General features: G+C 41.4%; 1 protein-coding gene across 5 annotated transcripts; it reads right to left on the reverse strand.

Annotated features, from left to right (window-relative positions):
* Positions 1-1,086: 1,086 nt before the first annotated feature.
* Positions 1,087-22,154, reverse strand: pacsin2 (protein kinase C and casein kinase substrate in neurons 2). Of its 5 annotated transcripts, none has more exons than XM_027272120.1 (12): positions 22,003-22,154; positions 12,477-12,568; positions 12,139-12,295; positions 11,732-11,967; positions 9,842-9,997; positions 9,418-9,593; positions 9,210-9,330; positions 8,273-8,320; positions 7,023-7,153; positions 4,203-4,349; positions 3,030-3,214; positions 1,087-2,864 (listed from the first exon to the last, which is right to left on the reverse strand). In XM_027272120.1, exons 2-12 carry the CDS (start codon positions 12,531-12,533, stop codon positions 2,752-2,754), a joined length of 1,527 nt encoding a protein of 508 aa, XP_027127921.1. In that variant the 5' UTR covers positions 12,534-12,568; positions 22,003-22,154; the 3' UTR covers positions 1,087-2,751. The 5 variants fall into 5 exon arrangements, with proteins under 5 accessions (XP_027127921.1, XP_027127922.1, XP_019130783.1 ...); XM_027272121.1 differs by lacking the exon at positions 22,003-22,154 and adding an exon at positions 19,870-19,922; XM_019275238.2 differs by lacking the exon at positions 8,273-8,320.
* Positions 22,155-23,068: the final 914 nt, after the last annotated feature.

Genomic DNA, 23,068 nt, shown 5'->3' on the forward strand with positions numbered 1-23,068 from the left:
TGGTTTCTATTTTTCGCTGCTGTTAACAAGTGAATTTCCCCTTTGTGGGATCAATAAAGTATTATCTTATCTTATCTTATCTTATCTTAGCAATTATCTCTCCCTGTCATCCTCAGCAAAACACAGTCCAAAAAAGGGAAGTGCACGAGACATGCAAAAGACAGGAAACACACATTATATGATCAAAACATCTGAACCCCAGTATAAATCCTAATTTTTATAAAAAGTTACATTCAAATAAAAGCCAATCAGGCGTAAACAAATCTAAAAACTAGTTCTTCTTTTCTTTCACATCTGAAGTCAGTCATGCAAGTTTATACAAATCTGAACCTCATGTTCATTCTAAACATGACTTATTATGAGTAATGCAAAGTCTGTTAACATTTAAGTTTAAAATGTGTCACTCTGTCTCTTCTTTTTCACAAATCATTCAGAAAATTATACTTTGTGTCACTTCTACAGATATATAACACCAGCAGTTATGTCCTTAGAGGTTCAAATGCTTCGTTATGTCAACCAAAAAAGCCAAATCTACCAGCCATACAGTATCTGACAATCTTAGAAGGCTATAAATAATATATATTATAAAAATTAAGCTGTGGGGCTATGATTGGACGTGCCTGATTTATGGTGTTTTCACAGTGCTGGAGGAAGCATATAGCTATTTTAAAGTACTTTTTGTGAAGGATGACCATGTTTACATACATTTAATATAAAGTTTCAGTTTAACTTTTCAGGTTTATTTGTCATATGTAGGTCAACAGTGCAATGAGATGTAGTGGATTAAAATACGTAAACAGAAGAAAAAAAAAAGTATATATAGTCCAAGTAAAAGTCAAATTAAAAAGATAAGTCTTTAAGTTTATGTATAAGTGTACTACATTCTGTACAAATGTGAAAATGTCAAGTATATATATATACAGTATAACTGTATAAATAGATATAAATGAACTTTAAAATAGGATATACCACACTATTTAAAATATTCAGAGTAAGAGTGATGTGTGTATGAGTGTACTGTACGAGTAAACTGCTCATACATCAAGTATCAAGACAGACGTACGAAAAACAAACAAAGACAAAATATTTCTTCCAATAAATTCATTTATTATGTTGTGGGACAACATTTACAAACCTTACTGTGCAAGTACAGTTGTTGCTGTGTTCTGACGACAGCATGCCCTGAAAACACGGCGAAACATCTCCTCTGTCGCTATTATTAAAAGACAACTAAATTCATCTTTCTCTCACGCTGCAGTTGAAGGCATCAGACAGCATTTTTTTAAAAATGATTTCATCGATACGTCGGGCAAAATTAACGAATTTGGAGCTCGCACAAGTGGAAACGCTTCGCAAAAAATGCTCACGAAATCAGGTTTATCGGTTCATGTCACAGCTCCTCTGTTGATTAATTCAATGAAGGGAAAATAATCATATTTACAAATATAACAAAATAACAGATATCAAGGGATATTTGCCATAAAATATTCAATTACTATACAAACTGATTCTCAGTCACAGCATTCTAACAAGAGTAGAACAAAAAGCACTTGTGGCATCATAAATTAATAATTTCCAACTCATCTGATCTCGATGCTTAATTTTGTTCTAATATGTTTTATCCAGGCTATTTACACGCATGTATGCGACGGCATACTTGGCTTTGATTTTATTGCTAGAACTTGTAATATATTTTCAAAATAAAGACACTAAAATGCTCTCCCGTAACTTGACATTTTAACAAGAAGTGAAAGAATTAAAACATGGAGATTCAAGTGACGTTGACTTTTTGTGAAAAAATCTTCAGTGTTGCGTGAAAAGTTAAACCATAATACGACGATCTACAATCAACATAAGGCGGATAGATTCGTGGGGGAAAAAAGCTTGAGGACAGTTCGGAGGGGGGTTAACTGGTCAGTGGTTGCAAAAATAGACAATCAATAAGTGAGAAAATACAATCAGTGAATATACATTCAATTGCAGTGACTAGACGAAGCTACCCACTGTGAACTAAATGAAGACTGTCGGCTCATTCCTTATAAAAAAAAAACCAGAACAGTTGATGAACTGAGTGGAAAAACAAGACCCTGAAAGGAATGGCAGAACAACGTAAGCACTAGTTTAGAATCTGACACAATAATCTCAACATTAGGGTCTACTTTGTCAAAAAATAATTAGCATTTATGGACTGGATTCTAATCGTTTTAAACCTAAAACAGATAATGATGGTTACAAAAGAGGGTCATCTCCCTTAACGAATCCATAGTGGCTTGCATATTAAGGCTGCATGTAACATTGCGAGACGATTTGTCAGACTGTCATCCCAGTGTTTTCCTTTCAACAATATTTAAATTCACACAGAAATCTCATTGAATCTTATCGAATATATAACTTGAAAAGCTATTATTTTTGTAACAGCATAAATGGGATTCTAAGTAACATATCTTACACCGACAGCAATTATTCTCTGTGATCTTCCTCCTCGCCTGGAATCACCAGGAAAACCTGCAGTTAATCTCCATCCCAGGGTCAATCTGTGGCAAGCGTCGATATCTCATCAAGTGGTCCTTTCTTTTCTTTTCTTTTCTTTTTTTTTAAATCATCCGCAACTTCTCCCTCTTTCTCCCACGACAGTCCAGTAACCTCACCAACAAGGAGAAGAGGGTTTGAAAATAAATCAAGAGCCTCCCCGTTTTGCGGCCACACACAGCTTTTCTTCTTTCTTCACATTTATTCACTCGTGATGATTCATTACTGGATGTCTTCGACGTAGTTAGCAGGATAGAGGCCTGTTTGTCCGTCCTTGAGCCGGCCTTTGCACCAACCCTGGTCGTCTTCCTCGCCGATTTTGGTGAACTCGTCCCCTGGAGAACGAAGGAGGAGGAGGAAGGGATGAATATTTGCAGAAAACTAATGTTTGTCTTTACATCAATCATGTTATTTTTGCAGAACTAGTAGCACCTTCTTCTTTTTTTGAAACTATTTGTTGTTTTTGTAGTCTCAGAATATTTAATATTCCCTCCACGCACCTGCTTTGAAGCTCAGCTCATCCTGCTCCTGTCCTTCGTAGTCATAGAGGGCTCTGACAGGCACAGATACGACCGGAGAAGTCGGCTCGTCTTCGCCGAATGGATTCCCGTCACCGTTGGCCGAGAAAGGGTTGCCGCCCGTGTCTTCATCGGACCAGTCTGGAGTCTTCTCCATACTGCTCGCGCTGGGTGAACAAGAACAAAAGAGCCACTTTAGAAAATGTATTTTCACGTCTATGTCAGGGCCAGGACAAAGCAGGGGCAAAAGTTGAAGGTTAGAAAAGTGAGAAAAATAAATACAACACCAAAGAAAAACACACAAAAAGAATCTACAAATCCGGGGACAGCTTTTTTTTTGTGATTCGTCCTGAAAACATCCTCCTTCTAAAGAAAGTATAAAACATGCTTACTGATGGCATCAGTGCTACAAAGCAAGCATTCAAAGTTCAGGCAGCATGACGAGTGATTTATAAAAAAAAAGAGTCACTTGGATGACACTTGATCAAAGTGAGAGTGCGCACGCAATGCTGAAGGAAGGCAAGGCAACAAAACAACATATCAAAAAAGGTATGTGAAAAAAACACAGCGACACGAGACCAAGCGAGACAAATCATTGATGTGAACGCGTGATTGGATTTGAACCTGAACGGCCAACAGAGGGAGCCACCTAAACACCAGAGAGAAGTGGAGAAACGGTAAAACACATGGCAGCACATACATGAAGTATTTACAGTCAGATCTATTCACTGTGTCGAAGATTTCATGGATTTCTACGTGTATTTGATGTGTATATATAATCGACCACTCTGTGTGTAAAAGTGTGTCAGATCTGACTGTAACACAGAAACTTATTGGATTTCCCTCAGCAGACACATGCGCCCCCATGCGCATGACATTTAATGTTCTGCAAGACACTGCACTGCTGTTAGGAGCGAAGGACAAACACACACACACTGGCTTTGTGTCATTCCACTGACCATGCAGAGCAACACAACAACCGGCCACCTGAGGGAGGAGAGAGGGGGGTTACGAGGACGGAAGAGGAGGGAGCAAAAGTAACAAAGGAGATGAAGAAACGGCAAAGGATGACGACCCAAGACAGAAACAGAAAAGGCGAGGGGGGGTGGAGGCTGTGGGTGGATGGGGCGGAGAGTTTCTCTCCTGTTCACCAACGTTTTTATTTCCTCTTTATTCACACTGATGTGGTTGACTGTGGTCTGCTGCTCCACGGCCATCTCCTCCTCTTCCTCCTCCTCCTCGTCTTCGTCGTCTTCGAACGGGTTTGAGCCCACTGGCGCCGTTTTAGTGGGCACAGTCAGGCTGACGACATGATGGGACACAGGTGAGAGATGGTTTGTTGACATGCGCACACACACACACATTAAAAAAGGACACACCGGTGACATACATTAACCTGTGGACAAATTCAAAGAGTGATGAAGCCAGGCAAAAGGTGACGCCGCACTCTTTCATATTCTGACACAAATATACGGTGACGCAACAGACGAACACGGTGACTTATTGTAGCTTAGCAACCGTAACTAGGCAAGACAGGCTTTGTACTTCGCCACATGTCGAAACAGTCTGATACGCTGTTTCTAAAGAGTTTGGAGGACGGGCCTGTTTTAGGCCTTCATCAGCAGTTTCATTAACATATCAACCAAAAAGCAAGTTGAAATTGAGACATATGATGGAAAATACAAACTATTGAACATAAATATAATCAGTTTTTTCATTACAGCATGTCTGTAACCATCAAGTCCATATTTAAGATCCTCTTACAGGGGTCTCTTTTTAAACACGAGTCAGCGAAAGATGTTTTCAAACAATTCATGGACTTTTGAGGGACGGGATCAATAAATGGATGATTGGCGATGATTGGAGTCTATCAGTGTTTTTTGGGTGATTTTTGCCATTTTTATAACTTTACTTTTTATTTATTACCCCTAACCCCTAACCCTTTATTAGGGAAAGAAGTATTATTCCATAGGTTTTTCCATTTTCGTCCATATTACTGCAAAAAAGACTAAGGATCATTGTAAATCGGAAAACGAAGCTTTGTTTTAAGGGATCGATGTAATAATAAGCATGAGTGTCATCGACTAGGCAGTACAAACAGTCAACAAGACAACTGTGTTTCAGACTAAAACCCACATGCATGAACGTCATAATTAATACAAAGCTGTGAAAACATAAAGACGATACTTCCTGCGTGACAGCTCTGCAGAAATCTGTCTTTAGAAGTCACACGAGGGCCGTTCGCTTTCTACCACTGTCACTTTACGCATCGCGGCACAAAACTTGCACTAGCAGTCCACCTGTATCAGAGGAAACACAGGGTTTCTACTCCCTGTGTACAGACTCATCGGACCATGAAGAGCAGCAGCAGCAGCTATCAGATGGCCCTGGAGAGTGTTTAATGGAGAAATGTGAACGCCTTTGTTTGCATGGTCATGCCACGCTCTGCCTCGAGTTGAGCCTGAAGGGTTATAACAACAAACACGGCTCCGCTGGGAGTCTGGCACAATGTAACTCGGGATGGTTTCAGTCAACAAACAAACCTGCTGTTATAAATACGAACTCAAGTACTCGAGGAGCTGTATTACAGCCTTATCTAGTGGGTGTTAAAACCATGTTCGCTCAAGCTTCAGACGACAGGGGAAAGCTACGACATGTTGATGCGAATGAGGGCGTTCTGATGCTGATAAAATACAACCAAGATAAGTCAAACAACCATCACGGCGGTCTGTTTTTGACCCTCAGACTATAGAGAGATAATACAAATTGTTTCCGATGTACCCTATCCAGCGCTGTACATACACAAAACTCACCCGTCACACCCAGAAATGTAGGGACGGACAAGGGGAGAGGCAGTCCCATGGCAGTCAGGTTCAGAGGTCAAATGTTTTCCGTGCCTCACATTCCCTTTGTTGACTCCTTAACACACTCCTCTAGTGCCCTCATCACTTTGACTTCCTACTGGATGTGTGGATAAGAGGAGGCCGCAGGTGTTTGTACATTAAAAAAAACAAGGGAACCTCATTACAGAGCTGCACGGGAATGTGAAGAGTCCTTTTAACAGACAGGACGAGATAATCACCGCTAAAACTCAATTAGCTCAGCAATGCGGGGGCTCTCGCTTTCCAGTAAAACCTCTTTATAAAGTCTGTGCACCGACTGTGTGACTGTGTGTTTTCAGCGTGATGATAGACGCATGACATGCTGCCGCTGCTTTTATCTTAACAATCTGTTTTGCTGCGGTTTCCAAGAACCACTCTTAACGTCCTTGGCGCAGTTGCCACAACACTCAAGACACATTTCCCTGGAGAAGAGTTCTTATCTTAGCCCGGCTTTAAAGGATTACATCACGTTACTAAAAAAATAGCCCGTCAAACCTTGACGAAATGGTCAAATGTGTTTATATATCATTACATTATCGGAGACTTAAATCAACCGCCGGCTTTTGTTGCACACCGTTTCGCTTCAATCCACCTAATTTCCTGTCATAAAAATGTATTTATATTCTTTTTGTTGGTCACCAGCTTGTTGAATCCAGGTGCAGTTGTTGGCTTGAGCACTAATCCCGACTTCTTTGAACTTTCCAGTACTAATATTAAAGCTATGAAGCTCTGTGTGTGTGTGTTTGTGTGAGTAATATTTCCACATTTCATTTCTGGCTCGCGCTCAACTATGTACCAGCCGTCTCCCGTCTCGCGGGGATAAATTCTTTCCCAACAAACTGCAAAGAAATGTTTACCGTCACCACGGAAACAGCTGTACGACTTAGACGTCACTCCCGGAGCTTCCCTTATGTAACGTTTTACAAGCATTCCTCCAGAGGACAGCACTGGATTATCTCTGATGTGGGGAGTTTGGATGGGGAAGACAAAGTGAGTGAGTGTGTGTGTTCTTTTACAAACAGATAATCTGTTTTCTGTGTGTGTGTGTGTGTGTGTAAGAGACAAGTGAGTCAGTGAGTGATCAGATATCTACCTGCTGCTGGTTTTGGCAGGCTGGACAGGCTGGTCTGACCCAGTTTGACTGATGCCTGTCAGGGTGACACCTTCCGATGGCTTCTTCTTCTCTCGTCTGCTGAGGGTTCGGTTCAGGTCTACGGACCAGTCCTGGTAGACACACACACACACACGGAAAACACATCTAAAACTGAGCCAAACCAGGCTAACCGAGTGCTTCACAGATAACAGTGTGAGCACAAGTGGCAAGCATGTGCACAGCAATACACTCGCACTTCAAAACCAGGCCAGAAAAATATGTCAAACATTTCTCAGGCTGTGACACAGACTGGATTTTTGAAACTGTACATGCATGTGGGTGTTTATGCAGCACAGTGTAAGGCCTGATAAAACGAGGCACAACCGTGTACAGCATCCATCACCTGATGGAAAGAAATACAGCACCAAGGAGTCCCCCCTTCACCAGAGGCCAACCAGGGAGAGTGGAGAAAGAGAGAGAGAGAGACGTTCCAGTACCGTAACGACACAGTTATGGAAAAGAAATGTGTTTTTTTGTATACAGATATACTTAGAAATGTTTTTTCCCTCCCTCATGTGACTTTTATTTTGGTGAACAAAACCTACATTCACTATGACTTGAACGAAACTGGAAATTTCCAGCATCTATCACGACATGACAGCACGATATCAATCCTGTGGATGTCTAAACTAAATCACCAGACTTCAGACAGCAGTCGTGCTATGCCTCTTTTCATATAAATGATATATTACAATAATAAGTAAGACCTCAGAGCTTTCCAAAAAAACGTGTCGTAACCTCCTGATTTATCAGGACGCTTACGTCTTCTTAAGATCAAAAGGTCTTTTGGTCTGACTCGTGACCTCTGGCTGTGGTGGCATCATGTGACGTACTGCAGGGTTCACATGGACAGAGTAATAAGTGGAAGGGCCACGGAGGGATCAGAGTTCAAAGGTCGGGAAGAGCTGTGTCATAGTGGTGTGGAGTAATAAGTAAGTAAATAGGATAGAGTTGGATATGTACTATATAGCGGGGACAGTGCTGTGCTGTCTGCATGTACCACGTGCATCTTTGTCTTGTTAAAGTTCTTTGAAACTTGAATAGCAGATACAAAACACAACCACCTCAAACACACACACAGATGGAAGCAGTAAGAGAGTTGCTGGAAATAAAATTAAAAAAAAAAAAGACCCCCCACCCCTCCCCACATGGCTGTTGTGAAAAGAACAGCCCTCCCATGCACAACTCACTAAAATGGACCTTCTCTTAAAGGAGCGAGGACGGGACCAGTCCAAATTCTGTCAGACATGGGGAAAGGGAAGCATGTGCAGAGCAGGGTTAATCCTAATACTGTGGAGGATACACTGTGAAGTGCAGAAATGTTAGTTTATGAATGTCAAATTCAAAAAACAGCAAATTATTCTTGGGATTGCCCCTAACACAAGCTACATGAACCGAAGAGGCAGTAGCTCGCAGAATAATTAAAGACACAAGCTGTTTTTAATATTTACTTCGTTACTCATTCACGTTTTGTTTGTTCTGTTCTGTTGGAGCAGTCTGTCAGGTTGTGTGTTGCTCTTTTTGTTGCAGATTTATTCCTTCCCAAAACAAAGTGCTACTCAGAAAGACAAACATCCCGTTAATGATCGAAGTGGAGCAGCCATGCCTGCGGGAGCGCTCAGAAGCAACATAAATTAGCATTGCAAGCGCATGCGGCTTTTTCTTATTCCACCTCCTGCTGGGAAGATGACATAAACTACATCCCTCTCGTTGCCACTCTGACTGACTGAGGACAGATTAACGGCCACTGCTGTTTCCAAACAGCATGCTTCAGTGACAAAAATGACACTCGGCTATAACTCCTGTTTGGGCTATGTGTAACATTTTACAAAAAATATGGCTTAGTGTTTTTTTCCACCTTATTTCTGCTGTCATCTTGACTTATGGTTCTCAGAGCTGAGCCTGGGAGAGCACCACTGGTCTTTAAGATGAGATACTAACATCTGAAGATAGGTAAGGACTGTAATTCATTCATAATTATGTCACTAAATGATACAGGAAGAGTTATTGTTATTAAATAAAGTGAAAGACCATGACTTGATGTATGTCTGCTTGTGTCGAGAGGTGGTAGCTTTCCTCTGTCAAACATTTATCCCTTTTTATGAGTATAAATCAAGGATGTTGAACCTCAAACTGGGGCCAGTTCATCGGCATGCCGGGGCCTTGATTGGACCGGAACCATTTCAGGTCCTCTTCGGCGTCAGTAGCAGAGATCGTGTCTTCCAGTGTGTGGTAGATTGTCTGGAATCTGCGGGGACAATATTGCACATTGTCTTTCGAAGTGATGCCTTGAAATCTCAAGCTGACACTAACAGTTGGAAAACAGTGTCTGTACCTGTGATTGGTCGAGAGATCCAGGTGATGTTTGACCTCCAGCAGAAGCTCTTTGAAGAAACGGATGCGTTTGTCTTCAAACTGCTGCCACTGCTCAAACACTTGCTCCATGTTCTCCATATACTGAGGGGTCAACTTGTCAAGTTCTTCCAGGGATTTCTCATAGCGTTCTTTAGTCTGGGAGAAAGAGAGGAGTGAAGCGACATTTATTAAGACATGCAGTTAAGCCTGTTGATTATCGACCTCTAACCGAGGAAATTGCGGCTGATACTCAGATGGAATTTAACTTTAATAAGTTGGTGTAAATCTAGTAAGCAGGAAAAGAGATTTAAAAGAGTGGACCTACAGTGAGCTTGCAGCATGTTGCCTTCGCCTGAGCCAAGGTACAACATAATCCTGTTCCAAGTTTCCAAAGGAAGCCCTACCTTCTGCACCTCCTGCTGACACTTTTCCACCTTTTCCTGAAGCTTCTTTTGGGCATCTGGGTTGTTATTGCTCTCCAGTTTGCTGTTGGTCTCCCTGCTGGCTGCCAGCTTCTCTTCTTTGCAGGCTGAGTGGTAAGTCTTCTTCATTGTCTCCATCTGTGGATTCAACCCAGTAAAATAAAAAAACACAGGCAATGGTGGCAGTCTAGGAGGGTAACGTACAACAGCTGTGCGGAGCAATCAAAGATCGGTGTCTGACTGAGGGATTTAAGCTTAAGTTACGAGATCTTTTCCGGATTAACTTGTTGGAAACGTTTTAATAAGATCATTGTTGTCGACTATCCAAATCTCCATCTGTTCCCAAAATGGTTTTGATAACACATCTGTGCCTAAAAGCCTGACTCACTGTGTGTCACTCGCCATTTCGGGAATCACCACAACCAAATTCCTACTTCAAGGAGTTTGGTAAGTTTTAGTCCCCAGACACAGGAATACTGGAATTAATGAATAATAACCAACTCATCTGAGGGTGGAAACGTGGAAACGCTGATGCCTGAGAAGTTTTATACGTGATGGATTTATGACAGGGCAGGAATGAGCCACTCCTCCGTCGCTTTGTTTATATTTAAACTCCAACAGATAAGTATTGAGGAAGCGAACTCAACCATGATGGCTCTGTTTGAAGAGTCTTAGGCAGTGTCCAGTCCAGTGTGAGTTGGAGGAAGGCCAGAGCAGCCATATTCCTACTTAACAAACCATGAGGTCATACACAGAGGGCACAGCAGCCTGCGCTCATCCAAAAAGGCAGTTTTCCTCTGTGTAGAACACAAAATCCACTAAAACACATGAGGACCTGTGTCTGTTATTGACGTACTGTCGTGTCACACATGTCAGCTGCTCATTCAGACCCGTTAATTAGCCTCATTTCCTCCCTGCTGTCTGTCTGGTCAATCAATAAATCACTCCGGCTACAAAACCGTATTGTTCTGTCTCTGCTCAATGGCAAAGCCAGGATGTCCCCACCCCCCTGGTGACATCACACAAACAGGAAGGCAAGGAGCCTGGAGGTTGGCGACACATCCATTGGCTTTGAACATACAAAATACTTTCCGCGCACGCTCTTGTGCCCGTGCACAGAAACAGTGAGGAATGTGTGTACCGCAGAGTAAACAGGCTGCTAAAAATGAAAGCAGTAGTAGGAAATGCATTGACCTGATTTGAACTCAGAGGTGCCAGTTTACTCTGCGAGCCATATTTGTTTCCTTCCCTTTTACTGACAGTCAAAGGGACTACAGGATGTGCTAAGTGGCTGCCACCTTGGCACACAGTTTGTTTGGCTTCTTATTCAAGATCAAGAAGTTATAATTGTGCTTCTGCTCTGTTTTTGTTTAGTCGGCAGGTAGTCATGGAGGGAAAACAATAGTGAGTCAGTCACATGTAATCATGTGAACTGAAGGGTGAAATTGATAGCTGCGGCTGTAATCAGTGACTTGAAATTGACTTGCTCAGCTGTTTATATTTTGACTACACAATGTACTATTGAAAGTCTGTAATAAAGGTGATTCTTCTTTCAGATTTCTTTCAAAATACATAAAATATGTTGGAAAATAGCTGCTGAAAACATGTGAAAAAACTTAGATTAAAACAGTTTTTTCACCGGTTTTCAGTGGGTGGTCCTTAAAGGGTGGCTCGATGACACGCTGAGGCCACCCTGAGCATACCCCTACATTCCTAGCAGAGAGATAGAGATTTATTCATCTCGCTCAGAGTGTTTCAAAGTTAGTCATGTCATTTTCTGAACTTATCTGACACGTTCTGACAAACGCCGAACACTTATTTATTTTTACTTTACACAGACTTTAAGTATCCTGACAAGTGTGAAGTCCAAACCTCTTTGAGTTTCTTCGCCCAGGGTTTCTGAGCCTTGCGGAAGCCGTCGTCAGCCTCTTTAGTCTCTTTGAAGCCGCCGATCATCTGTTTGTGGTAGGCGTCCCTCTGCCAGTTCTTCAGCTTCTCGTAGTCTTCTCCCATCAACGACGCTTTCACCTCCATGTGGAGCTCGCTCACCTTCTCCGCCTCCGTGCACAGAGCGGCCCACGCCCGCTCCAACGTACCATACTGAGGCCCTGGAGAAAGAGATATGTAGCGGTCAGTGTCCGTGAGACAAGACAGGAGATAGCACAATCCCTCTGACTTCTTCCATATATATTTTTCTCAATATTATACAAGTACTGACTCTGTAATTTAAAACAGCTGTTTAAAGTTTAATGTAAAGTGAGAGCTGGATATATCGGTACCTTTTTCTATGAGTTGCCGCCAGCGCTTCCCCCATTCTGTGAGCTGCTGTGCGTAGGCCTTTTCAATACGTGCCCGCTCATGAAGACAGTTCATCAGATCATTACAGAGCCGGTTGCCATCGTCTACTCGTTTCACTGTTCGCTTGTAGTTACCGATCTGAGAAGCAGCAACAGAGGCACAGACAGAAAGATGAGTTTATTCTACTCGATCAATCGCAACTGAGATGTAAATGTCATCTCAATCGCAACAAGTTTGCAGTAAAAACAGTCACTGTGGAAGATTTGTGATCCTGGATTTGAACTGTTAATCAAGGATTCAAGGACCTAATGCGTCTCACCTCCCAGAAGCTGTCGCTGGAGACATCGATCATGGAGTCATCATAGGAGCCCGACATCGCTGCTGCCCTGAGTTACACTCAGTGTGTAGGGCCTGGAAAAACACACGTAATCATAAATAAATCTTCATGGATACAAGTTAACTTAGTTAACATAATATCATTATGCTGAGAGAGTGAACAAACTGCTAAATTATTAATAATTTTAGTCATTTATAAAAGTAGAAACATGACAGAGCTGCTGATTTACAAAGCAATATTGATAAAAGAATAGGTAAACAGGTAATGTTAAACATTTTCTATTAAATTTTAGCATTCGATAAGAGCTGCAGCAATTAATAAATCATTTTGATAACTGAACAATTGTAATTTTTAAAGCTAAACATTTGTTGTTTCTCAGATATGAAGATCTGATACTTTGTCGTACGTGATAATAAACTTAATATCTTCGCGTCATCAACACAACTGTTGATAAACCGTATGCAATACATCTAATCAACATGCATTATTGACCGACTTCCAGGAAAGGAAACACCTTTTAATCGGTCTGTTACACACTATCTCGCTTGTCTGCTCTCTATAAAGTATGAAACCAACAACCAAAGACTACAGGTGTGGATCAGACAAAATAGTTCAGAGAAGTGAAACAGAGGCATGGAGGAAGAGGAAGAGTGAACGGGTGTGATCTGGTTTAATAAACCAGGTGGCAGGTGGGGTTTAAAAAAATAAATAAATCTGTTTCTATAAATCACAGTTGCTGGCGGCACACCGAGTCTCAGCTGAACTATACATATGTCTGTGTGTGTGTCACCGAGTCTCAGCTGAACTATACATATGTCTGTGTGTGTGTGTGTGTTATTCTGACGCAGAGAAAAAGAAACTGTCGAGAAGCACACAGCGGGCAGCTTCCGCTTCCTTCAGACGAGTTCGACAGTCAGTCCTCTGTTACTCTCCTCTCCCCCCTCTTCTCTCCTCACGTCCGTCATTTCAAACTCAAACAGTCTCTCTTTATTCCTCTCCCTCCATCCTCTTCCTCCCGGGCTCTCCTCCCTTCTCCATCAGTCTGAATCGCCTCCTCTCTCTCCACAGCTTTCGTCTGGCTCTGTTCAGATATCTTGTAACCACATATATATTCAGTTTGTGGTGACGTCCAGCTGAGAGGCATCGGAGCTCAAGTGCATCTCAAGTGACCGCTCGAGATCGGATTTGACTTTCCAGCCCGCGTTCAATTGCACTTCTAGAAAAACTGCAACCACTTCTAAGAAAGACAGACTACACACAGCTAAAACAAGTCATTGATTGTCATTTAGGAGAAGAGTAATACATCTGTCGTTACTATTTCACAATTAACACACTAAATGATCGATTCACTTCAACCAGCAGCCACTTTGACATGAAAGAATTAACACAGGTTCTTCTAATGATACTAATTAAGGTTCAGTTGCATTTAGTAACTGAACCTTATTCAGTATCACAGTAGTGACTCTGTTTAACCTGAATGGAACGGGGCCTTAATTAGGTTGGTAGCACCTGTGTTTACTCTGTTTGGTTATTAACGACTTGCGAAGTTTAAAGATGAAAGCTGTTAAACACATCATGCCAAACGTTGAGCTGAAACTACTGATCAATGACTATTGTCATACTGACACGTTGTCATAATCTAATTTTTTTTATAATGAAATCGCTGATGTCTTGTTTCAAGCACAAATGGCAAATGTTTCCCAGTTACAGCTGCTTCTTTCTTTAACCTTTGAAGAAAAGAAAACCTTTGCTTTGACACAAATTGCAAAGGCAAATACGTACATTTTAAAACAGAAAACACTCTCAATATAAATACCTAAAATACAGCCAAAAGTAAAAATATAAACAAAAGATTAACACACATAAATTCAAATATATAAATAGGCAGTTTATAAAACCCTTTAATAAGATTTTAATCAAAGACTGTAGGTTTAAGCAACCCTCATTGGATTTTTTTTGGCATTTCTTTCTGGTACTTCTCTCCATTCTTCCCTTCACTGATGCTGATGAAGGAGCCAAATGAAGACACAAAAGTCTCTCTTCCTCCATCTCAGTCTCTCTCTCTCTCTAGACTCGTCTGACAGTCGGTCACACTCATTCAAACACCAACAATATCTGTCCAAACACACAGCTCTAATCTGGAGCCGTCCACTTGTGATCCGATCACACAAGATGCATTTTAAGTGCCGAGAGTGAACACACAGGAACTCTTTCAGAGGAGTGAGACAGCGAGAGGATGATGGGGATGGGGATGGTGTGTGTGTGTGTGTGTGTGTGTGTGTGTGTGTGTTGGTCAATGGTCACTGGCCCATGACCTCCAGGGCAGGACTTGGACAGAGGGTAGTATTGTGGTCACTGCTAGCTGGGGAACAATCTCCCCTTTAACTGTGTTTGTAGTTTACAATCAGGTCAGTCAAACATCCACAACACACACACACACACACACACACACACACACACACACACACACACACACAGATGTTTTCTGTCACCCCTTCTAGAGAAAACCACGTTTAATTTTATTCAACTTCCTCATGAAAGAGAGCCCTGATTGTGTGTGCAGAGCATATCTTGTATGAATCAAATGTTCATAACCTTTGATATTATTTTAACAAATATTGTGTTTATAGCTTGTGTTGTTTGTTTGTTTACACCGCACGTTCTTGGTTGTGGGCACAGCGGGGTTAGTGTGGTTTCACCTGTGTGTTCTCGAATGTTTCCTGTTGACTGTTTCAGCTCTCTAGTTTTGTTACGTTATGCCAAATTACGCTGTTTGATATTCTTCTAATAAAAACCATAAAACACATCAGATGTGACCGTAGATTCTTCAGGTTGAACGTGTCATAGTAATAGCCCGTTTAGCCTCTTAGCAGCATTTTTAAATGATAGTGGTCGCTACATTTATAATATTTGGAGTTCAAACTATTTGATCAAAAGTTGATTTGCAGCTACTGCCAATATAATTTGTCAAGAACCATTGTCAAACTCTCATTAGTTCAGCCATTGTGCTGAACATTTTTACATATTTTTTTGACATTTTATAGAGATTTTTAAATGATGAATCAAGATCTGTCTGTCTGTCTGTCTATCTATCTATGTTGACACATCTTTTAGCTATACTGTATGTATTCTGTCTTCTGTCAGATCTGAAGTAACCTTGGATCTAAAAACTTTGGCACACACACTCAAAACAAACACTGTGTATACGTACGAAGTTTCCTGTTCCCTCAAACACCGTGTTGGACTGAAAGGTTGGGAACCGAAATCTGGTACCAAATTATCAAAATGTGAATTTCGCTTCTGCTTAACAGGCTGAACATCTGCCAGGATCTCTCTCTCTCCATCATGCATCGATACAACATGTCCTGTATGGATGTTTCCACTACTGTGATTGGCTGTGAGGGTAAACTCAGATGAATGCAAAAAAAAAAGGATGAATTTATCTGTTTAAATTGAGTTTGCAGGTTAATACGTTGTAGAAACGAGAGTGCGTTGTCTCAACAGACCGAGTGTGTGAACGCTGAGCTGCGGTTGATATTCTATAATTAAGGTTGGCTTTAGGGTATTTATGGCTAAACATGTGCATTAAAAGGTAAAATATAGCAACAAGAAGATTAAAAGATTCATTTGTGTGCATATAAATGTGTTTATTTTTCTTTAAAGGTCAGTAGACTGCCATTTTCTGGGTTTAATGTTATTTATTTTATGTTTCTTTATTATACCGTAGTTTTCCTCTTGAGGTAATACATTATGGGGACATACTGTAGTTGTTCTGTGATGTCTGTTAGGGATAATAATAGTTATTGATCAATGATAGTAAAATAGACTATCAACAAAATAAAACAAAGGAATAAAAGTTTAATTCAATCAAACAAGGCACTAAACCTTACCTTCAGACAAAGGTAGACAAAGTGCTACACAAAATGTAACATAACGTAATAAGCATCAGAGTATTTCATCAAGTAAGAAGTCAGATTATTCCCGACCCTAGTGGACTGCCTAATTCACAATGACCAGAGCTCAGAGATCCACTACAGTCTGATTCAGCAAGAAGTGCGTGTGGAAATAGATAAAGAAAGACAATATGGAAGCCCCAGCGTCGTCCTCTTATCCCCGCTGCATTTCCCCACCAGCTGTCCATAGTCGTCATTCACCCAAACACTGCTGCAGCACGAGAGAGGCGCACACAAGGGACAAATGGACCGAGCCACAAATATCTTCTCTAAACATGGCAACAAAGTCGCACCAGCAGCATAAAGAAATACGTCCACTTCACTGTGTGTCAGTGTTTTGATCGGCGCAGTACAGGCTGAGATCGACAGATTTAAGTATCACACTACTTCAGACTTTTTTACTTGTAATTGATAATGTGATGATACTTTTAAAAGACATTACACAGTTTCAGATGAGCGAGACAGATTTGTAGTCAACATCGGAGTTAAGTTTATTTCTTAAAAACACGATATAATGTAGTGAAAACCATCCTTTGTGTACAGAGGAGGCATGCCTCAACAGTAATCCTGTTATGGATATTTAATGTGTGAAGAACTCTCAGCTACTTTAGAAAATTACTGCACGTTGTACATATAATTGGTTTATTTTAAATGTAGAGTATGTTCGTTTTAGCAAATTGAGAAAATGATGTTTCAGGTGTGAAGAGGGGACGAATAATCTTTAGTTTTTTCTTTGTTTCATGTTTTGTCTGTTGTTTTTCCTGCACACCTCGTGGCCAGCGTGATGTTTCCTCTTCTCTATCTGAATGCCTCTCAGACATTTCTATCTCAGTCATAATCGATGACCGACTAACCTTGTCTGATCACATTGCCTCAGTTTCTTTGCTCTTAACATAAGAAAAAAATCAGGTCTTAGCTGATTCAACATGCTGCGGTCATCTCGCCACTTGATGACTGTAATACTCTCCTGACGGGCCTCCCGGCCTGCACAGTTAAACCCTTTCAGATGATCCAGAATGCGGCGGCGTGCCTGGTCTTCAATCAAACCAAAAGGGCACGTTACCCCTGCCTACAAAGTAGTCCCTGGTTCACCTTATACACATACCAATAACGCCTGGCTCTACCACCTGTACGCTCAGGGCAATCCAAACCTTTTATTGTCTGTTGTCCCCCGTTGGTGGAACGTCCTACCAGTTCCTACCAAAGCAGGGGCGTCCCTCTCTACCTTCAAAAACCTCCTGAAGACCTCCAGCTCTTCAGAGAGGACCTCCTCTCCAACACTACCAACAACTGGATACGCTAAATCTATCCCCCTACATCTGTCACTTGTTTCTATGTGAATAGTACTTACTGCTGCACTGACCTGTCCCTCTCGCCCTTTTTATGAGTCACTTTGAATAAAAGCGTCAGCTAAAAGACAGAATGTAATGTACCGTGCTACCCTGCGCCTCACCTTGCAACAAGGTTTTGTAGTCCTTACATCTAGATAAGGTTGCAGATGTATGGAAAATGACCTTGTACTGGCCAAAACAATTCATCAGGAATTCCTTCACCACAAAAGCTCTTTTCCAGGACTTACGTAATCAACAGGAACAGCCGTTTGCACACCCCTGGCTCTGTAGGACATGGGGACTGAGTTAAACAATTGAACGCGGCCTGACCCAGAACTGTAAACAATGCTGTTGACCAAGTCGAGGTCTGAAGTCCACTCAATCTGTCAGCATAACGGGCCAGCGCTGGAAAAATCCAACGCGGTGTGCTGCTACGCAGGGGAGACCAAGATGGAGATGTTCAATTTGAAGCAACGTATAAACACATTAAATGCCAATAAATACATGATTTCATCAAGTCTCCAGAAACGTGGCTGAATCGGGGATCTTGGGTTACAAGTTTAGAGATTACGTAATCAAACACAACAAAGATATCCACTGAGGTCTGATAAGCAAATGTACTGAGCACGCTGGAATTTGGTTGCAGACAAGAGCCTTAAGATAGAACAAATGTATTACTCAGTGCTACCATGCCCAAAGTGAACCTTGGCACGTTGAGCAACTTCCCACACTGTCAGTACTCATCAAACTGCCTCTACACACACATATGTGAAGCGGCAGGGTTAACAAACATGAGCAGTTTGTCGATTTGTGTGTAATAATTCAGAGAGCGGCAGCTGCTTTGGACATGCTGTGAGCTAAAAGAAGGGGGGAGGAGAGGCCGATATTATAACACGGCAAAAGCAAGAGATGACCATGGGTGTTATTAAAAGCACATGGAGGCTTACTGTACTATGAGAAGACCTGAGTCATGTCGAAAAAAGGAGACACACGAGATGCCGATGACCTTTCCAAGCGGCGCGGGGAGAGGAAAATTCGAGATAGATGAGGACCGCACGACCAGAGGAAGAGGCAGGGCCGGTGCGAGAGAATATTCTTTCCCACAAACAGCCAGCAAACTGTGTTCGCCCCTGTGTTTATGTTTCTCAGAGTGCTCTTGGAGGTCATGAATAGAGCTGAGGAGCAGGAAACAAGAGGATACACAGAGCGCGGAGATGAGCGCATACGCGACTGACAGGCACATGCATACCTGCCCCGAAGCCTGTGTGTGTGTTTGTGAAAGATATAATCAGAGTGCCAGGAAACCGACCTGAGCGGCGCTTCGTCGATTCACAACAAACTTTTATCAACAGGGCAGAGCAAGGACGTCGTCAGATTAATGTCGCACAATCTCGACTTTTCATTCTGCAAGGCCGACTAATCAGTAGCTGCTGAGGGTCGCTGTGTCTTATTTAGTTTTCTTCTAAAGACTGAGAACTTCCACACTGCTTAGAGCTCCGTCTGCATGAGACTGCATGACTTACTTCCTCAGGTTTTTTAGGAATCTGCTCCGTGCAACGATTATTTCATTGATAAATCTGCAGGCCGTTTTCTCCGTTAATTGTTTGGTCAATAAAACGTCAGCAAACTGTGAAAAACGCCACATTTTTTCCAAATCTCGACTGACTTAAAGGATGTTAATCGTGGGAATTGAAGGAACGAGAAGTACGATTACATAACCAGCACTCTTTAGAGAAATACTAGTAAGTTAGTGTGCAATGCCTTGATGTCTTAATCACATGAATATTGCTTATCTGACCGGGAGTGTTTTTTTTTCTTCTTTTGTCTGTTTCCATTTCCTTCCTTGGTTGCATAAAACGCCTGCAATATCTCAGAGCCGCGGACTGCAGCTGAGCTAATCTACCCTTTCAATATTGCGGTTTCACAGCAGGACGTTGCTAAATCCCGACTGGGCTACGAGAGAAGAAAAATACAATCATTCCTTTGCTTCTTTCTCTCCTGTTGCACGCTTGCACACAAGCTCGGAGGTCAGAAGTTTCCATGGCAAACGCGGGTCATGACCTTGATTTTCTTTCCCTGCCAGTCACTCACCTCTGCCCTCCTTCTTTGTGTGAGCTCAACAGCTGCACGGGACTGCTGATCTTAAAGGAAAAATGGTAGATTTACTCAAATGCACACTCCTCCAGCCTTTATATAGATCACTGGCAGAGCTGCCAGAGCACCAGACAATGAAACCGTTGGCCCGTCAACACCAGGTCAACTGTAGCCTCAACATAACGGACCAGTCCGCCCGCTCAAAACCTCCATGCTCGACGCTCAAACGGGCCAAACAATGGCGTTTGTTCCACACTTTCAGGCATTTTCCACTGGACACGCCAGCAGCACAGAGAGGAACATAATGGAGGGAAATTCGGTATTACATGACAGGGAAGGGGAGATCCTGACGTAACCGGCGGGCGCTTTTTCCTGTGGAAGCCCCCCGTGCTGCGCGCAAAGCCGCGTCTCTCATGTGATGCGTTCAAAAAAGCTGCAGACTTTTCAGGAAAGCGCCGCGAACACAATTCATCTGCCGTGTTTACACAACTTGATTTCAGCATTTGAGGCTTTCTGGAGCTCCTTTTGTGTATTTACAACAACCAGACGGCCTGTGAACGAGGGCGGTTAACAGCTAGTGTCAGGAAAATAACAATCTCCTAAAAAACAAGGCGACGTCTTCAAATGTCTTTGTTTTGTCTAAACAACAATACAAAGACGAACAGAACTTACTTACTTTATATTTTTTACTTGAAAAGTGACTCACGGAAATAATTAATAATCAAAATAGTTGCAAATTAAATGTCTGTCTCTCCTGCTTTAATTTTCCCAATAAATTTAATAACATTTGGTGTATGAAACATAAGGGGTGGAAAAAGCCAAAAAAAACTCATGTTGACTCATTCATATTACTTGTTTTGTCTGACCAACAGTCACCAAAAGATATTTAGTGTATCATCGTTCAAGACTGGAAAACCCCCCAGCAAATACTCACACCTGAGATGACAAATCATAACACAAACTTTCCATATAGAGCAGGTCTAGACTGTACTCTTTATAATATTACTGCGCAATAACAATTCCCACCATGATCGAGTACTCGGTGATGGTGGCAAGGGAAAACCTCCGTTATGACGGCATATTTAGCCGTTTTGGGTCATTTTCTTAGGTGGGAGCAGCTCATGTTCACTCACACTTGACAGTGAACTAAAACCCTGCTGGACAATGGCTCATATTCCTTTAAGTAAAGTAGCCCCTCTAAATGGAGAGCCCTAAACTGGGATACCCATGTCTAAGTTTAGCTCGGTGGTTCTGGAGTGATGGAGCAATCAGTTCACATGGGGCCCCCCTCCTCCTCCTTCATCCCCCTTCAAGAAATAAGGAACACAGAAGCTTTCGCTACTGCTTTTACCCTGACAACACCAGCAAAGCACACGGATATACAGAGATGACTTATCACTTCCACTGATTCACAAATACATGTCATGATCAGAAGAGTTCCTCTTGCACGTGATTACCTCTGCTGATAAATGTCTTTATATATTTATATATATACACACATGTACCTGATGTTGGCAGCCAGCTGCCACTGCGCAAATTAAAGCCCTGAAACGAAACCAAGCCAGCCAGGGGAACTGAGCATCTCTCTGCGTAGTAAACGATAAATATTTAGGGTGCCCGCGCTCTGGGCATCCACACTAAATATGTGTAGTGTGGTAGGAATGGATGACTTGCAGGGTGATATGATGATATGAACCGGAGGGTTATCTTTACTTGCGAAACCTGCCCCGCCCTTCTTCGCTACATACAATGAAACACTTAACACAGCCCTGCTCTTGAATACATGAACTATATAAACATAATATATATAAACACAGCAGCCTTTCTCTAAAACTACAACCTAACGATGCCAGCTTAGCACAAGTATGGACTTAATACCCAAGTTAGAGCCACTTTAAATCCTATTACACGCTTTAAAATCACCCCAAATATATTTTATTTATTTTATTAAAGTGTTTTTACACGAACACCACAGCAACGTCCTCCCATCGGGAAGTAACTTAACTTTAACGTTAGCTCAGATGTTAGCGACATTAGCCACAGCCCCTTTTTGTTTTTTAGTAAAGGACCACACTCACACACAAAAAAAAGTTAAAAACGTACAATATGAAAGAGTTATTTTAAACTTACCTGGCACGGGTTTATTCCTTTTGATGGTTCGTGTCAAACCGAAGAGTTATTTCTCCTGTCGGTGCCGATATACAAATCTTTTCGGCCGTTTTCTTTCCGCTCAGCAGCGGCACCATCGATTGACTGACTGACACACTCAACCGTCAGTGAGCCCGCTAGCACGGCTGAAGCACATCCGGTCACGCTTTTCAAAATAAGATATGTGGAAAGTAAATAAATGAATTTTTTGTGATTTCCAGGCTGTACTTTACCCAACATTTTCTGACAACTAGTTTGCACCATGAATCTTTTACTAGATTAGATTAGATGTCCTTTATCCTTTATATATCCTTTATGGGGGAATTTACTTGTTACAGCAGCATAGGAAAGTGTAGCATACACTACAGAATTAGAAAAAAGTATATAAAAGGCAAAAAAAACCCAGACAGAAATATCTATAACCTACACAATAAACAATCAACCTTCAAAACAGACAAGTACTGAGGATAAAAGTGGCGTGATGTATAAAAAGAGTATTGTAATGTAAAGTGACCATAGTGTAAGAAATATTGCAAAATAAGTCACCATGATACAAATAATAAATATCATTGCAAGAGTAGTGACCATGATATAAATAATAACTGCAAGTTACAAACATATGATGCACAAAATAAACTATATATAAAAATATATAAAAGAAACATTTAAAAAATTTCTTTTCAAAATAACAGCAGCTCCAAAGGACATATGTGCACCGTACCATGGGTGGAAACTAAAGAAATGTACTGTAATAGAGTACAATTTTTAGGTACCAAATGAGATATGTTATGTTATGCATAATACTCCAATAATATATAGTAATATAACACCATTCTACACACACACCTTTTATTTATCATCTTTTGGATTACTTGATAAATATCTTGCACATTTAAATATTTTGCATACTGTGAATACTTAGTGAATACTGTAAAGCTCTTTTCATTTAAAAAACATATTGTACGTATATTTATATCTTCTTCATCTTGCTTATATATAGTTGTTTACTTCATCTTTGTTATGCACCAAAACACCAAGGCATATGTGA

The sequence above is a fragment of the Larimichthys crocea genome, chromosome XX (genome assembly GCF_000972845.2).
Source record: "Larimichthys crocea isolate SSNF chromosome XX, L_crocea_2.0, whole genome shotgun sequence".
Taxonomy (NCBI): Eukaryota; Metazoa; Chordata; class Actinopteri; family Sciaenidae; genus Larimichthys; species Larimichthys crocea.